This window comes from Macrobrachium nipponense, chromosome 19 (assembly GCF_015104395.2).
Source record: "Macrobrachium nipponense isolate FS-2020 chromosome 19, ASM1510439v2, whole genome shotgun sequence".
NCBI classification, from domain to species: domain Eukaryota; kingdom Metazoa; phylum Arthropoda; class Malacostraca; order Decapoda; family Palaemonidae; genus Macrobrachium; species Macrobrachium nipponense.
This window is the reverse complement of record NC_061088.1, coordinates 17,391,464-17,407,988: the sequence shown is the minus strand read 5'-3', so window position 1 is coordinate 17,407,988 and position 16,525 is coordinate 17,391,464. Positions and strand designations below refer to the sequence as shown.

At 37.4% G+C, this 16,525-nt stretch overlaps 1 protein-coding gene across 1 annotated transcript; it reads right to left on the bottom strand.

Annotated features, from left to right (window-relative positions):
- Positions 1-6,887: 6,887 nt before the first annotated feature.
- On the bottom strand, positions 6,888-8,141 carry LOC135214282 (pigment-dispersing hormone type 1-like). The gene is made up of 4 exons (XM_064248408.1): positions 8,088-8,141; positions 7,809-7,908; positions 7,305-7,476; positions 6,888-7,180 (listed from the first exon to the last, which is right to left on the bottom strand). The coding sequence occupies exons 2-3, from the start codon at positions 7,905-7,907 to the stop codon at positions 7,336-7,338; spliced, it is 240 nt and encodes a 79-aa protein (XP_064104478.1). The 5' UTR covers position 7,908; positions 8,088-8,141; the 3' UTR covers positions 6,888-7,180; positions 7,305-7,335.
- Positions 8,142-16,525: the final 8,384 nt, after the last annotated feature.

Genomic DNA, 16,525 nt, shown 5'->3' with positions numbered 1-16,525 from the left:
GAATTCTCTAAAGTCATCTACATGATCATAGAATAACTAAAGTCTTGCTTTACCACACGAATCTGTCATTAACTAATATACCCAATCTCATAGTCAATTATTAAAAATTTCTCAATAAACAAAAAATGATCTTTACCCATTGAATCCTCACAAGTAATCCTATACCTGACAAATATACTATCATAAACCCCCCATAATGTCTATACAGCAAAACCCCTGTACTGTTTATATAATTAACCACCATGAAATATAATGCCGAATACCCCTCCTATCTGACACATATACCCCGATAAATTATACCTCCTGTCTGTAATAGAAATGCTATGTAAAGCTTAATCCCAATTACAAACATCCCTCGTAGGAAAAGAAAAAAAAATAATAATAATTGAACTTTCCCCATTACAAAATGTACACGGAGAAAAAAAACATATATAATCCAGCACTTTCCCCCATAAACGCAATATGTATCGTTATGGAATTTGCTGCCACAACATATCCCATCGACCGGAATTGACCCCTTACATACATCCCCATGGAATGTCATAATCGACATCTCTGAAAACAGTGCAAATCTCCGAGTAATCAACTCCGAAAGGAAAAATCAACAACCGGTCTCATCACAGCATTATCAGCATTAATCCACCTGTGACTACCTCATGTGCTCAAATCGCATCATAGATTTGTCTAGTCAGCCTTGCAACCTCAGAAACCGTTATTCTCCAAATAGCCCAAAAATTCTATACTGATACTATATAACCACATTCCACAAAGTTATCCCTGGGACATCCACAAAGGTACCCAAAAATTGTCCTTGAAAACATAACTCATTCATGACACTGTCACAAGTCTATAAAACCGCATAACCACCTCGTCGGGATATAAACCACAGAAAACCACAATTCAACCATTATATACTGCCAAATATAACCACTGGTGAAATAAAATACAACCTTTTCACAGAAACCCATAAAACTACAATAACCCCCCCCTCTTGGCTCGTAAAACCACAGATCACCACCTAAAAAATTATAACCACAAAAAAAATCCGCCTCCAAAGATTATAGCCACAAAAATAAAAAAATTCACCCCCAAAAATCCACCACCCAAAAAGCTACTAAATATTACAGAAATTTGCCATATTTTCAACCCAATTTTTCACATGAAATAATTACCTCTGAATCTTACGCCAAAACGCCGCAGTTTGCACATAAGAAAAATAGTAGAAGAAATGAAAGAGAAAAAAAACATTAAACACATTTCACCATCAATTTGCGAAAACAAAAACAAAAAAAGTGCAACTGCTCGACATTATATTCGTTACCACAACCAACTCTTTTCAGTTTTGATACATGTGTTAATTTTGACCGACCTGTTTTTACCTCTAAGACTACAATTCTGTTTCCAGTCTTTTCCTCAACGACTCTGAAAGGACCCTCAAATTTTTGGACCCAATTTGTAATTTAGTTCATTTCTCACGCTGATTTTCAGAAATACATTGTCTCCAACATTGATCTTAGGATCAGATGTTTTGCTATTACTTCTTTCTACCATTTCTCGAGACGTGGCCTTGAGATTACGGCTGAGACAAGCATGTCTCTCTCTCGCTGTAGATATTAATGCTTTGATTGTATCTTCCCCATGATGAGGTACAGTTAACAGATCGAATGTGCCTCGTGCTAGGCAACCAAACAAAGCTTCAAATGGAGACATTTTAATGGAATCACTAACCATAGTGATAATATTATGTCTAACATCATCAATATATCTGTCCCCAGTTTTTATCATTACCACCTTCTGCCATTGTCGGTCAATAAAACCTCTGGTGAGCCATATCTGCAAATGATACCATTGAAAAATGCTATAGCTAACTTCTTTCAGCTGTTTATGCTTAAGTGGAAATTTTCTACTATCCTCGTAAGTTCATCTATTATTACTAATTTGCATATCTAGATTCACACAAATTTTCCACGATATCCATATGTATTCTCTGAAAAGGTCTACTTGGTATCGGATATGACCCTAATTTGCATGAAGTTATCCTTGCAGGTTTGCATGCATTGCATACTGTACAGTTTTTCACAAAATTTTCCACATCTTTCCCCATGTTTTTCCAAATATATTTAGCACGCACCTCATTATACGTTTTTTCCATCCCCAAGTGTGGACTACCGAACCTGCAGTGTACTATAACCAAGACCACTGGAATTAGGACTTTTGGACTAATGATCTGTGTCGTGTCTCCTTTACTTTAACTAGTTCTCAATTTATATTTAATTTTCCTGACCAATAGATTACCTTCTAACTCTAAACCCGAAAAAAGTAACTTATAACGTTTTATGACCATTCCCCTCTAAGAAATTCTTTTGCGTCTGCCAAAATTTCATCTTCAGCCTGCCTTTGCTCCATGAGACCCATATCCCATTGTATAGACACGCTAGTGACTAGCACAACTTGAAATCCTTCCGTGTCATAAAAACTTCTACTAAGGGCGTCCGCTAACTACATTTAATTTGCCTTCTATATATTTGAACTTTGCATCGAAATCTCTGATAGTTAGAAACCATCGAGCTCTTTTAGGCGACAAATAGGGCTTATTAAAAAGATCCAATAATGGCTTGTGGTCTGTAAGGACTTCTACTTTATTCCCCATCAGTAGCATTTTAAAATGAACCAAACTTGATACTAATGCAAAGGCTTCTTTATCTATGGTAGCCATTGATCTCTCATTGCTGCCCTTTGTCCTGAACTTCCTGCTATAAAAGGCTATGGGATTGAATTTCCCATCAAACTTTTGCATAAGGCAAGCACCTATACCCTCCTGACTGGCATCAGTCACTAATGTGAATGGTTTGCTGAAATCTGGAAATTTCAGAACTGGGGGATTCATTAACGCGTCCTTAAGTTTTTGAAAACTCGCAGTCTGGGATTTCCCCTATTGAAATTGAACATCTTCCCGTAATATATCTGTTAGGGGAAATGGTATGTTAGAAAACCCTTTCACAAACCTCCGAAAGATACCAGCGATACCCAGGAATGACTTAATTTCTTTCTATGATCTCAGGGTGTGAAAATTCGCTATTGCTTTGACTTTATCGTCGTTTACTTTAACCCCTTCCTTGGATGTGACATGGCCTAAATATGTGATTTGCTTTTTCAGGAACGAACACTTAGCTACCTTAATTTTCAACCCTGCTAATCTAAACCTCCTAAGTACTTCCTTAAGCACTTCCAGGTGTTGCACGATCGTGTCTGTTGCAACTAAAATATCATCCATATATACAAAAACATTTTTACCCAATAACAAGTGCAAAACTGTGTTCACCAAAGTGGTAAAAATCATTGGACTGCCCGATAAACCAAACGGCATTCGCGTAAATTCATAGTGTCCCTTGGGCACTGAAAAAGCTGTATATTCCTTACAACTGAACCACTGTCATTACTCCAATCTTGGAGATCTACCACATATGTATTCCTTTGGTATTTCCTAACTGTATCATTACAGTTCAATAATTCTAACCATGTAACACCAGTGTTTGATACACTGTTCACTGATGCCTTGCTAATAATCCCTCTTAGTTTCTCGCTACCCTCAATTACACACACATCGGCAGATTTTCTCACTTCCCTCAACTTGACTTTTACCATAGTCTTTGAACCTGGCATTAACATAACATCCTCTGATAAAAAAACGTTTATATTTGTGGTTAGTACCTCCCCATTCCACGATTCCATAAACATCACCACCCATGGTTCTCATTATATCCAACCCATTGTTAGTATCAGTAATAATATCAATATTAGTATCAGTATCACCACCCATAATGCCATTGTCACATTCACCAAAATTGTTACTACCGTGGCCTCCAATATCTCACATAACATCGCTGCAGTTATTCCCCGTATCATCAGTGTGGGTTTTGATATTAGCACTCCCCATATCCCAAGTATCATCACCATTAGCACTGCCAAACACATCCCCTTTTTCAATAATCTCCATATCCTCAGTTGAAATCACGTCCTCATAAGGAAGAAAAACACCAGGTATTCCAACCGTTATACCATTAACACCCACATGGATCGAAATCTTGTCTCCTACATGCAGGATGACCCAGCAAAGGGTAATGGGAGAACATGGATTGATACAAATTGTGATCCATCAAGTTGATGCTCGCGCCAGTATCAATAAATACTGGGATATCAATGTCCTCCACTGTTCCAAAAACTATAGGCCTGGGCTCTAGGGTGTCCCCACGAGACCACAATGGCACATACAAATCATCTGTACCCTTTTTTGTTGATCGACCTTCCAAAAATTTTGCCGATCCCTTTGCCCCCTTAAGTGACCTATCTGGGAAGTTCTCGTATTATAACTCCAGACTTTAAGGTGTAGGTCTCGCATCTTTCCGCATCTGAGATGGACAAGATTGCCAATAGGTGATCATACCTTCTTACAAACGATTGACCACAAATAATTTTAACCTCTACACACTTTCTTTGAGTGCCCTGGTTTATTACAATTGAAGCAACATAACTGCTGTTGCCTTTGATCGATCAATCTTTTGTTATATTCAACTTTTGTACACAAACGGGGAGAAGGAAATTCTATGTCTCTTTGCACCGTATTTCTCGGGCCAGTCACATTAAAAATGCACATCTACAGTGGGACATTTAGACATATGTTTCTGAATTTGGACATAAATTAATTCTTCGTCTGATGTAGGTTCAATCTTTTCATCAAAACTATCAACTATTGCATCCGGTACGTCATGCAATAACATCACAAAATGAATCAGTTTATGTAAATTGTCAAGTGAGACACTACCCTCGTTAACCCACTTAGATGTTTTCAATTTTTGCATCCTTTCTCCTGCTGAGTCAAAAGGTTTGAGCTATGTTCGATGAGGCTAGTTGTGCCTTTCCATATTTTGTATAGCCCTCTGAGATCTCTCACCATATCCCCGTGTTCCTTTGAGCCGTAAGCTGCACTTAAAAATGTTGCAAATCAGCCCATGACCGACATTTTGCATATTGAAAGCTCCGGCAACAGAAGGAAGATCACCCTTATTGAAATCTAAGAAAGCTTTCGCCTCTCTGAATACCTCTACATCATCTGTTATCCCTTTGGCGTTTAAATAATTATTCACCTCTTCAATAAAGATTTGCACCGGTTGTGAATGAACCCCGTCCACAACCCCACGGAACGGGCTCACAACACACACTAACATTCGTAATGCGGTGAAGCAGAGTCTGCGTACCACTTGCTTCAGCCATTTTGCTCTCTTTAAGAAAGTCCTAATACCTTACGATCCTCACCGACCTCAATAACATTAATGTATTTATACACACAAATCCCAACCCAGAAAAATTAATACCAAACATCCCCCAATAAAAGATAAAAAACAAACATGCACCACACCAGTAAATCACCATATGAACAGCTGTTATTATGAAATACAAGGTCGTGCCAGGAACAACAACAACAAAAAAAAAACCAGGAGAAGACAAAAAAATTCGAGAGAAAAATCGCTTCAATCAGCATTCATTCGCTGGATGCTTCTCTCTCTCGCCCTCCGACTCTCACCCTCTCTCTTTCTCTCTCTCTCTCTCTCTCTCTCTCTCTCTCCTCTCTCCCTCTCTCTCTCTCTCGGGTCCCCCAGGGCGTAACCCCACAATAACCAAATATCCCCGTATATGTTATCACAAAACCACCAATGTCCACCGAATCTCGAGGGACATCAAAATAAAAACACACTTCTGAGAAAATTAACACCGATAAAAAGAGAGAGATAAAAAGAAAGGAAACATATGCAATTATACACTCACATCTTCATAGGACCGGAGCCCGAACTTGTTTACCCATTGCAAATGTGCGTAACCTATTCACCACACTCGATAAACACTTTAATATGCCAAAAAATCACACTTTGCTTCTCCGAAACCCAAAACATAACTTCACACTAGCTGTTGACTAGGAACACTGGCTGGCATACACAGAGAGATACACAGCCTCGCCTTGAGTCCCTAATCCCTAACTCAGCAATAATGCGAATTGTCTGTGACATAATTACAACCCTTCTTCCAAACAATATGCCCTAATCTAGCTATAGTCTCTTCGGAAGTGTACCAATGGCCTATAAAAAGCTTTTTACCGCTGCCGCCACCTATTGACGAGCTTTTACGACTAAATGACACTGTCTAAACAAATTAAACAAACATGCAACTCCCTTACCTCTCTTTGCTGATTGAGATTGAGAAATATAATCGATTTATCTTACAATCAGATTTCCATGGATGAGTTGCACAGCTCCGTAGGTTGCATGAGATGTGAAATATTTCTCTTTGTGTCTATTGTTTATACAGGCAATCTCCTCCACTTGTCAACTAATTACCGTTAAACTTTTGTCAGGGCCTTTGGAGCAGACCCCTAAGATGCTGGAAGTTATATTTGGAGATATAATCAATTTATCTTATATTAAAAGATTTCCATAGTTGAGTTGCACATCTCCGTAGGTTGCATGAAATGTGAAAATATTTATTTATATTTTTTGTGTTTATTATTTATACAGGCAATCCGCTCAACTTGTAAACTAATTGCCTTTATACCTTTTTCAGGAACTTTTGATATTGCCAGTTTGAAGGGATGGTTGCCAACAACTCATGGGTGAAGTACATCGCTATCTTTACAACATTTACAGAATAGATCATAAACCGTTTTGGCTTCTATTATCAGATTGGTCTACATCTTAGGTAGTAAGAAAATTTTAATAAATTCATGCTTGCATAAATCTGTGCTATCCAAATATTCATACACGCTCTCACGTGATAGAATCTTGCATATATAAATATATATCCACAAAAATGGGTAAAGAAAGGAATAACATTAGCTGCCATATTTATTTCTTAAATCTTACGCAAACCTTACAGATCTGAAGCGTCTGAGACATTATCTCTTTTAATAAGGATATGTTAAAACAGTCATCATTTTTTAACTGTCTGTTGATGACTGCAGCATAAATAAAGTCAATGAATTTTATTAACAACTGACTGGAGAAATTTTCAGGGAGCAATCACAGAACGAATTTACGGAGGTCACTTTTGATTCCTCGGTTTCTCTCAAGGTACAGTGAGAAGAAGTAAATGCAGCAAATTTGCATGATGGTCCATTACAGTACATCGTGTCCTGCAAATAAAAGACAAAAAAAATCAGCTTACATTCCTTTGAATACCCTATATCAACAATTTCATTTTACCCAGGCCCGTTCATTGTTTCAGTTTCGCAGTATACTCAGTTACTACTTATCTACCTAGAAATTAGAATGTAAAAAGTCCGTCGTCCTATTTCTTTCCCGCTTCAGCCATGACTCTGGGAATCCCGAGGATGGAGTTGATCATTCCCGAATTCCTCTTGTGGGCCTCAACTGTGTTCCAGGATCCGTGGGCCACGCGCAGGATTTGGGCAGCAAGTTCTGCCACGACCTGCAATGAAAGTCACATCCAAAATTGTAATCAAAGTTTCTGTTTTGTACTGTGAAGTAACAGTGTATGGGAGGCTTCCAGTTTGCATTCTGTACTACGTAATCTAATGTCAAAAACTACTTATTTTTTGGATCTTTCCTAGGGAATGACCCCAAGCAAAGTTCGGGCTCGTTATCTAGGACTGATATTTCTTGGGGGTCATTAACTTAATAATATTTACAGTCTTTTGTTTATGTTTTTACGGTTATATCCACACTGGGTCAAACCTTTGGGGACCACCATCTAGAAAAGATCCATTTTTTTTTATAACCTCCTGGCAATGATAGACTCACCTGTCTTTCTGTTGTCATGACATCTTCCTGAGCCGTTGCAAAACAGGAGAGAACGACGACCACCAAGGCCAAGCAGACAGCTACGAATTTTGACTGCATTCTGAAAGAAAGTCAAGCGCATGGATAAGGTAGTCTGTGAAAACGTCATGTTCTCTGTATCAACCATCTAAGATGAATTCACATCAAAACACAAAACAAAATCGTGTGTTGGTAGTTCATACTGATTTCATGTAAAAGGGAAAATAATTGTGAAATACAGAACCGCTTGTGAATGAATACTTTGAGAGAGACGAAATAAATGGGTGATCAGGGAGACAAACGAAGATCGAATGGTGGCGTCCAGAGAGAATCTCCCACTTTTTAAGCAGTCCCGGCCCATACCTGTCCCAACCACCCCTCCCCCCCGCCCCTCCCTCACCTTCACCCCAGGGTTCCATTCAAAGATAATTTTTTCTCGTCCTACCTTCTTTTGTCTACATCATTTTTTTTTTTTTGTCATCTATTATGTTCTTTTTAGCTCCATTCAAGCTAGAGTTTCAATTTTTTCCACATTCATTGTGTCTCGTATGATTATCATCTTATTTGAACGCAATGAAGGGACAACTGTGTGCATCCGAGCTTCGTGGCATTACAGTTTAATCATATGAAATGAATATCGAACCAGATTTAATACCTATCCAAGCAAGGCCAATTTTACTGGTTGGGATAAAGAAACCTGACGTAGCTGCCTACCCGAATTTTAGCCTTTTGTTTTCCTAATATGTTATGTAGGTATGGTATGCAATGTATGTATATAAACGACCAAGATTATCACCTTTAACATTTTATTCCCAATCATTTAATTATTGTTTATCTATAACCTAATCTGTCGTTTGACAATGGGGTTATTTTGCTGAGCATCCAAAAAGTGGGAACGACGAGAAACCTCGACCACCATTGCCATAGCTGTGACGATTTTCCCCTGCTTTTCTGTGAAGGAGGAATGATGTCGTCAGATATTATATATCTATTTAGTAAGTTACTATGATGAAGTTATAAAATTATTTTTATTTTTATTCTAGCTATCTGTTTGCCTGTAAAAATATCTACTAGATATATACGTGATTTTGGTCAACGAGAAATTTCTATTATAAGGGAGCTGCTCATAGCAGTGCAACTTCATGGTCTCACAAGATTTTATCAATTCATTTGTTAGTTTTTGCTTCTAGGCCCATGGTCCCTCTTCACCTTGTCTATGAATGACCAAAATCGGCCTTCCAACTACTTATTCTCTCCTTCTGTTAATACAAGCAAAGATAGCTCGTTTTTCCGTTTATTTATCTTATTATTATTATTATTATTATTATTATTATTATTATTATTATTATTATTATTATTATTATTATTATATTATTCCAGAAACAGATCCAAGAGGAGCAACAAGATTCCACTACTGGCGACGAAAGAAGAAGGCCATCTAGCTTTTATGTAACCCATTCAGCAGGTGGCAAACCGAGTCACTGCCCTACGCTATGCCACCGATACTTTTTTTAACCGATTCTTTGTCCGATTGTGCTTTTTCTCGAGCAATTTCCATTCGTGGTCATAATACAGATCATATTTTGTGTCAGGACAAGTATCAGACAAATTCAGTTTTCATATGTATGATTCAATCGGAAGAAAACAAAGATAACAGCCATGAAAAGAATGTGTAGAGAGAAACAACATTAATTATTCATCATTCATTTTAGTTATCAGAGAACTTCTGGGGCTTTATCTTAAAAATTACCTATTTTAAATCATTCCCTAAATACGAAGTAGTATTATGAGTGAAGACAAACTTTTCTTTTATTTATTATTAATATTTCTACATAGAGATCCCTCTTTGCTAAAAATCTGAGTTCGCCCAACCATCTTGTGAGTACTGCAATGTTCCTGCTGCCTTTTTGGTTGGCTTTTGTTAGTTATGCTGCACACTTCTTACATCCACTATCCGTAACCTTTGTTTTTATTTCTTAGATTATTATAGACCAATAGCGTCTGATCTACTAATAATTTAGGGTATTACTAATAATACCCGGAACTCTCCCCTCACCTAACTTTCCTCAACTCATCTGTGATATTTGTCATTCTTGCAGACATATTCTAATGCGTTTTTCATTTCAGTTTTTTTAACATCAATTTATTGTTATTTAAATTTTTTTTAACATCAATTCATTGTTATTTAAATTTTTTAGTCATTCACATTAAAATGGCCTACTTTTATATCTGTAACTCAGAGGAGCAGCCTAGTGTATGATATTAAGCTTCTTGTTTTCCAATGAAATTATCTTCTAAAAGTCTCATTCGATAAATAAAGCAGCATGTCTTGATTTTTGCGCCCGTAAATAATACTTCAGGTTTTCAGTTGTTCGATATCTATATCTTATCCATAGATATAGAGAAGCCTCCATAGCTATGGTCTTATCCACACCCGATGCACTTTTCTTTAAAGACTCATGGACTTATTCACTGACATTTTTATTTTGTTACCCAGTAAGAGAATGAATTAAGTCGTCACTCTTAGTCAATATGATTTGTTTACAGAGAAAATCAATATATTCCATATTTTGTACCTATATCTCCAATAAACTTTATTGGCATACAATACACCGACACGGGTACAAACACTCCATAACCAAATTGCTTTCAAATAAGATTATAATTGTTACAGAGAAAATACCACGAGAAAAGAATGAATGTTATGCTTGAACAGACCTAAAGAGGAGATATGATTAAAACAATAGAAAGAGAAAACGTAATGAAGGGGTCAAATTGTCCAACGGTTGGTTAGGTGCGAGTAGGGTTGGAGTGTGGTGTTGGTACGGCACCCGTAGAGGACTGCTCAGCTGCTTAAAAAGAGGAAGTTTCTCTCACGAGAACATCATTCGATCTTCCTCGCTCTTCTTAGTCACTCTTTCGTTCCAGTAGCACCTGAAAGTGAGTATAAGTATTATCCTAGATTAAGCTTTTTTTATTTAATGGTTTTAACTATCTACTGTAGTAGGCTATATATGGATTTGTTTATTTTCTGGAATGATATGATCTCCTGATAGTTGAAAAAGATTCTCATAATACGGTGTAAACTGTAAAGTTTCTACAGATCTCGGTTACCTAAGTAAAATTAAGCAAAATTTTTAGAATGCAGGCAAAATTCTTCGCCGTCCTTGTGGCAATGGTAGTTGTCGTTCACTCCTGCTATACGGCGTCTGCCCAGGAAGATCTCACGACAACAGAGAGACAAGTAAGTTATAAGGCCGTTATAAGAGTTCAGAAATCACTCGGTTGAAATTCTAACTTTTATCCAAGTTTTATAACCTAACTGGAAGACTGAAATGCAGTTGCTTCGCAGTTTGATACAAAGATATATGTTGGCTTTAATATCTTTCCATTAACCATCTCCTAAAGCTTAATATACTTGACTTAGAATGATTCAACAAGGGTCGCAGAACTTTATTTAGAAACGTAACTTTCATTTTAGGTGGTGGCAGAACTTGCAGCCCAAATCCTGCGCGTGTCCCATGGACCCTGGAGTTCAGCAGAGGCCCACAAGAGGAATTCAGGAATGATCAACTCCATCCTCGGGATTCCCAGAGTAATGGCTGAAGCAGGAAAGAAGTAGGATGACGAAAAGTTTACATTTTAGGTAGGCGAGGAGTGGCTGATGTACTTTCAGAAATGAAAATTATTAGTAAAAAATAGAGTGACCTGCCTGGGTAAAGAGAACACGCCTTCACAGGCCTGTACCGAGGGGGGATGGGTTGTCGAACTGTACTTTTAAAGTAAAAAATAACAATCTTTAGTTTTTTGGTTAGTCTTTTTTTCTATAAATTGTGTTATTAAACATTAACATCATTCTTTAGTAGTAGGAAATACAAGAGTGATAATAGGAATATGATATAGGCCACCATATTTGTAAATAATTTTAAGTAAGATTCTGTTAACCAAAGTCAGTACTTTCTATAACATCTAATTGGGTAGAAGGGCATAGACCGCATACCCAATTTTTCTTCTTAATACAACTAAATTAACATTTTCAAGTAATTCATTCTGTATATACCCTTATATATGCAATGAAATTTATAGAAGAAAAAGTCCAGTTTTGGGAAAAACGAACCCCCCCCCAAAAAAAAAAAAAAAAACTAATATTGATAATAAACTCTGGGTACGGGCCTGTGTCATGTACTGAATTCAAAGAAATGAAACTTGCAAATTTACAAAGTTGATGTTTTTGTCTTTTATTGCAGACCACAACCTACTACAACTGACCACCTCAAAAATTTGATGCATACATTTCTTCCAGCTGCACCTTTAGAGAAACCAGGGCACCAAAAAATAACCTCAACAGTTCATTCTGTTACCTTTCCATGGAAATGAGTTTCTTCAGCCAGATCTCAACGAAACTCATTGATCTTTAGTTATACCACAGTTCAGTAACAGATAGTTGTGAATTGATGCCTGAGTCCAGATATCCATGTTGCTGGGGAAAAAAACTCTCTGAAACTTCAGGTGTATAAGATTTGCATCAAATTTCATCAGTAAATATGGCAGCTGAAATTATTTTCTTATTTCCCCATTTCGTTGGTTATTATGTGTACATATACTAAAAAAGAGTTAATGCAAGTGAAAGAATGTATGAATATTTGGATAGCATAGATAAAAATGTATATATGTATTGGCGAGCTTTTAGGACTAAATGACACTCGTTTAAACAAATTAAACAAACAGACAACTCTCTTACCTCTCTTTGCTGCTTATCATTCTGCGTGAGCTAAAAATGCAAACTGGGCTAATGAATCCTCTTAGATACAAAAATATACTTTTTTTTCCCAAATTAGCTAATCATTAAATGGAACAAAGTGAATATAAAATGGAGTAAAAGAAAAAAATCTGACTGTCATAAAAAAAACATAAACTGTCATTCTCCTCTCCTGAACTAGATTAAGTAAACACTTCCCCTAAATCTCATTGTCTGAATATTTACGCCATTTAAATGGTCAAAGTCTTTAGAGAACCCATTCTCTTATATGATGCCAGGAACATGAACCGCCTCGTGGGTCCATGTAAGTGTTTCACGAACACCTTTGTTGAATAGTTGTAGACCCAGGCTGAGAACGTGAGCCATCTCAAAACAATTCAGCATGCGCCATTATTCAGCGTCTGCAACCCCTGTAAGTGTATCCAACACCCCCTCGTTGCAGAACTGTAGATTCAGCGTCTTCCGATGAAGGAATCGTAACCACTACCTCGTTGACAAGGAAATATCCCTTGACTTACATGCAAGTGAGTCTCGCACCCGCCTCGTAGAAGATTGTAGACTCCTGATTTGTCCCAGAACATATCCTGAGACGATCCACTGACAACATTTCGTCCATTGCAAAGGCGATCCATTGCATTGCCGCTCGTATGTAGATTCGACCTCTGGTACTGTAGAACCAAGCTGTTTCCGTCGTCACCATCACGTGAAGTTGGGAATTCTCTAAAGTCATCGTGTGTCCGTATTTGAAAAGTCTACATGATCATAGAATAACATTCCACAAAGTTATCCCTGGGACATCCACAAAGGTACCCAAAAATTGTCCTTGAAAACATAACTAATTCATGATACTGCCAAAAGTCTATAAAACCGCATAACCACCTCGTCGGGATAAAACCACAATAACCCCCCTCTTAGCTCGTAAAACCACAGATCACCACCAAAAAAATTATAACCACAAAAAAAAATCCGCCTCCAAAGATTATAGCCAAAAAAAAAAAAAAAAAAAAATCAGCCCCAAAAATCCACCACCCAAAAAGCCGCCAAAAATTCAGCCCCACTAAACCCATACACACAGGAACCATCATGGGTTATCATAATATTTCTCAGCTTAACATAAATTTGCCATATTTTCAACCCAATTTTTCATATGAAATAATTACCTCTGAATCTTATGCCAAAACGCCGCAGTTTGCACATAACAAGAAAAATAATAGAAGAAATGAAAGAGAAAAAAAACATTAAACACATTTCACCATCAATTTGCAAAAACCAAAAAAAAATAAGCGCAACTGCACGACATTATATTCGTTACCACAACCAACTCTTTTCAGTTTTGATACATGTGTCAATTTTGACCGACCTGTTTTTTCCTCTAAGACTGCAAATCTGTTTCCAGTCTTTTTCTCAACGACTCTAAAAGGACCCTCAAATTTTGGACCCAATTTGTAATTTAGTTCATTTCTCACGTTGATTTTCAGAAATACCTTGTCTCCAACATTGATCTTAGGATCAGATGTTTTGCTATTACTTCTTTCTACCATTTCTCGAGTCGTGGCCTTGAGATTACGGCTGAGACAATCATGTCTCTCTCTCGCTGTAGATATTAATGCTTTGATTGTATCTTCCCCATGATGAGGTACAGTTAACAGATCGAATGTGCCTCGTGCTAGGCAACCAAACAAAGCTTCAAATGGAGACATTTTAGTGGAATCACTAACCTTAGTGTTAATATTATGTCTAACAACATCAATATATCTGTCCCAGTTTTTATCATTACCACCTTCAGTCTTCCTGAGAGCATCGAGCACTTTCCTGTTTGCTCGTTCACACAACCCATTAGTGTCAGGTCTGTATGGAATAATTCTTACTTTCTGTATCCCCATGACTTCTGCTAAACACTAACGTTTTGTTTACAAATTCTCTGCCATTGTCGGTCAATAAAATCTCTGGTGAGCCATATCTGCAAATGATACCATTGAAAAATGCCATAGCTACTTCTTCAGCTGTTTTATGCTTAAGTGGAAAAATTTCTACTATCCTCGTAAGTTCATCTATTATTAATAACAAGTACTTATTCGCATATCTAGATTCAAACAAATTTCCCAGGATATCCATATGTATTCTCTGAAAAGGTCTACTTGGTATCGGATATGACCCTAATTTGCATGAAGTTATCCTTGCAGGTTTGCATGCATTGCATACTGTACAGTTTTTCACAAATTTTCCACATCTTTCCCCATGTTTTTTCAAATATAATTAGCACGCACCTCATTATACGTTTTTTCTATCCCCAAGTGTGGACTACCGAACCCGCAGTGTACTATATCCAAGACCACTGGAATTAGGACTTTTGGAATTATGATCTGTGTCGTGTCTCCTTTACCTTCACTAGTTCTCAATTTATATTTAATTTTCCTGACCAATAGATTACCTTCTAACTCTAAACCCGAAAAAGGTAACTTATATAGTTTTCTGACTAATTCCCCTCTAAGAAACGCTTTTGCGTCTGCCAAAAATTCATCTTCAGCCTGCCTTTGCTCTATGAGACCAATATCCCATTGTATAGACTCGCTAGTGACTAGCACAACTTGAAATCCTTCCATGTCATAAAAACTTCTACTAAGGGCGTCCGCTACTACATTTAATTTGCCTTCTATATATTTGAGCTTTGCATAGAAATCTCTGATTGTTAGACACCATCGAGCTCTTTTAGGCGACAAATAGGGCTTATTAAAAAGATCCAATAATGGCTTGTGGTCTGTAAGGACTTCTACTTTATTCCCCATCAGCAGCATTTTAAAATGAACCAAACTTGATACTAATGCAAAGGCTTCTTTATCTATGGTAGCCATTGATCTCTCATTGCTGCCCTTTGTCCTGAACTTCCTGCTATAAAAGGCTATGGGATTGAATTTCCCATCAAACTTTTGCATAAGGCAAGCACCTATACCCTCCTGACTGGCATCAGTCACTAGTGTGAATGGTTTGCTGAAATCTGGGAATTTCAGAACTGGAGGATTCATTAACGCATCCTTAAGTTTTTGAAAACTCGCAGTCTGGGTTTTCCCCCATTGAAATTGAACATCTTCCCGCAATATATCTGTTAGGGGAGCTGCTATGTTAGAAAACCCTTTCACAAACCTCCAAAAGAAACCAGCGATACCCAGGAATGACTTAATTTCTTTCTTTGATCTCAGGGTGCGAAAATTCGCTATTGCTTTGACTTTATCGTCGTTTACTTTAACCCCTTCCTTGGATATGACATGGCCTAAATATGTGATTTGCTACCTTAATTTTCAACCCTGCTAATCTAAACCTCCTAAGTACTTCCGTAAGCACTTCCAGGTGTTGCACGATCGTGTCTGTTGCAACTAAAATTTCATCCATATATACAAAAATATTTTTACCCAATAACACGTGCAAAACTGTGTTCACCAAAGTGGTAAAAATCATTGGTCTGTCCGATAAACCGAACGGCATTCACGTAAATTCATAGTGTCCCTTGGGCACTGAAAAAGCTGTATATTCCTTACAACTGAACCACTATCATTACTCCAATCTTGGAGATCTGCCACATATGTATTCCTTTCGTATATCCTAACTGTATCATTACAGTTCAATAATTCTAACCATGTAACACCAGTGTTTGATACACTGTTCACTGATGCCGTGTTAATAATCCCTCTTAGTTTCTCACTACCCTCAATTACACACACATCCGTGGGTTTTCTCACTTCCCTCAACTTGACTTTTACCATAGTCTTTGAACCTGGCATTAACATAACATCCTTTGATAAAACACCTTTATATTTGTGGTTAAGACCTTCCCGTTCCACGATCCCATAAACATCACCACCCGTGGTTCTCATTATATCCACCCCATTATTAGTATCAGTAATAATATCAATATTAGTATCAGTATCACCGCCCATAATGCCAT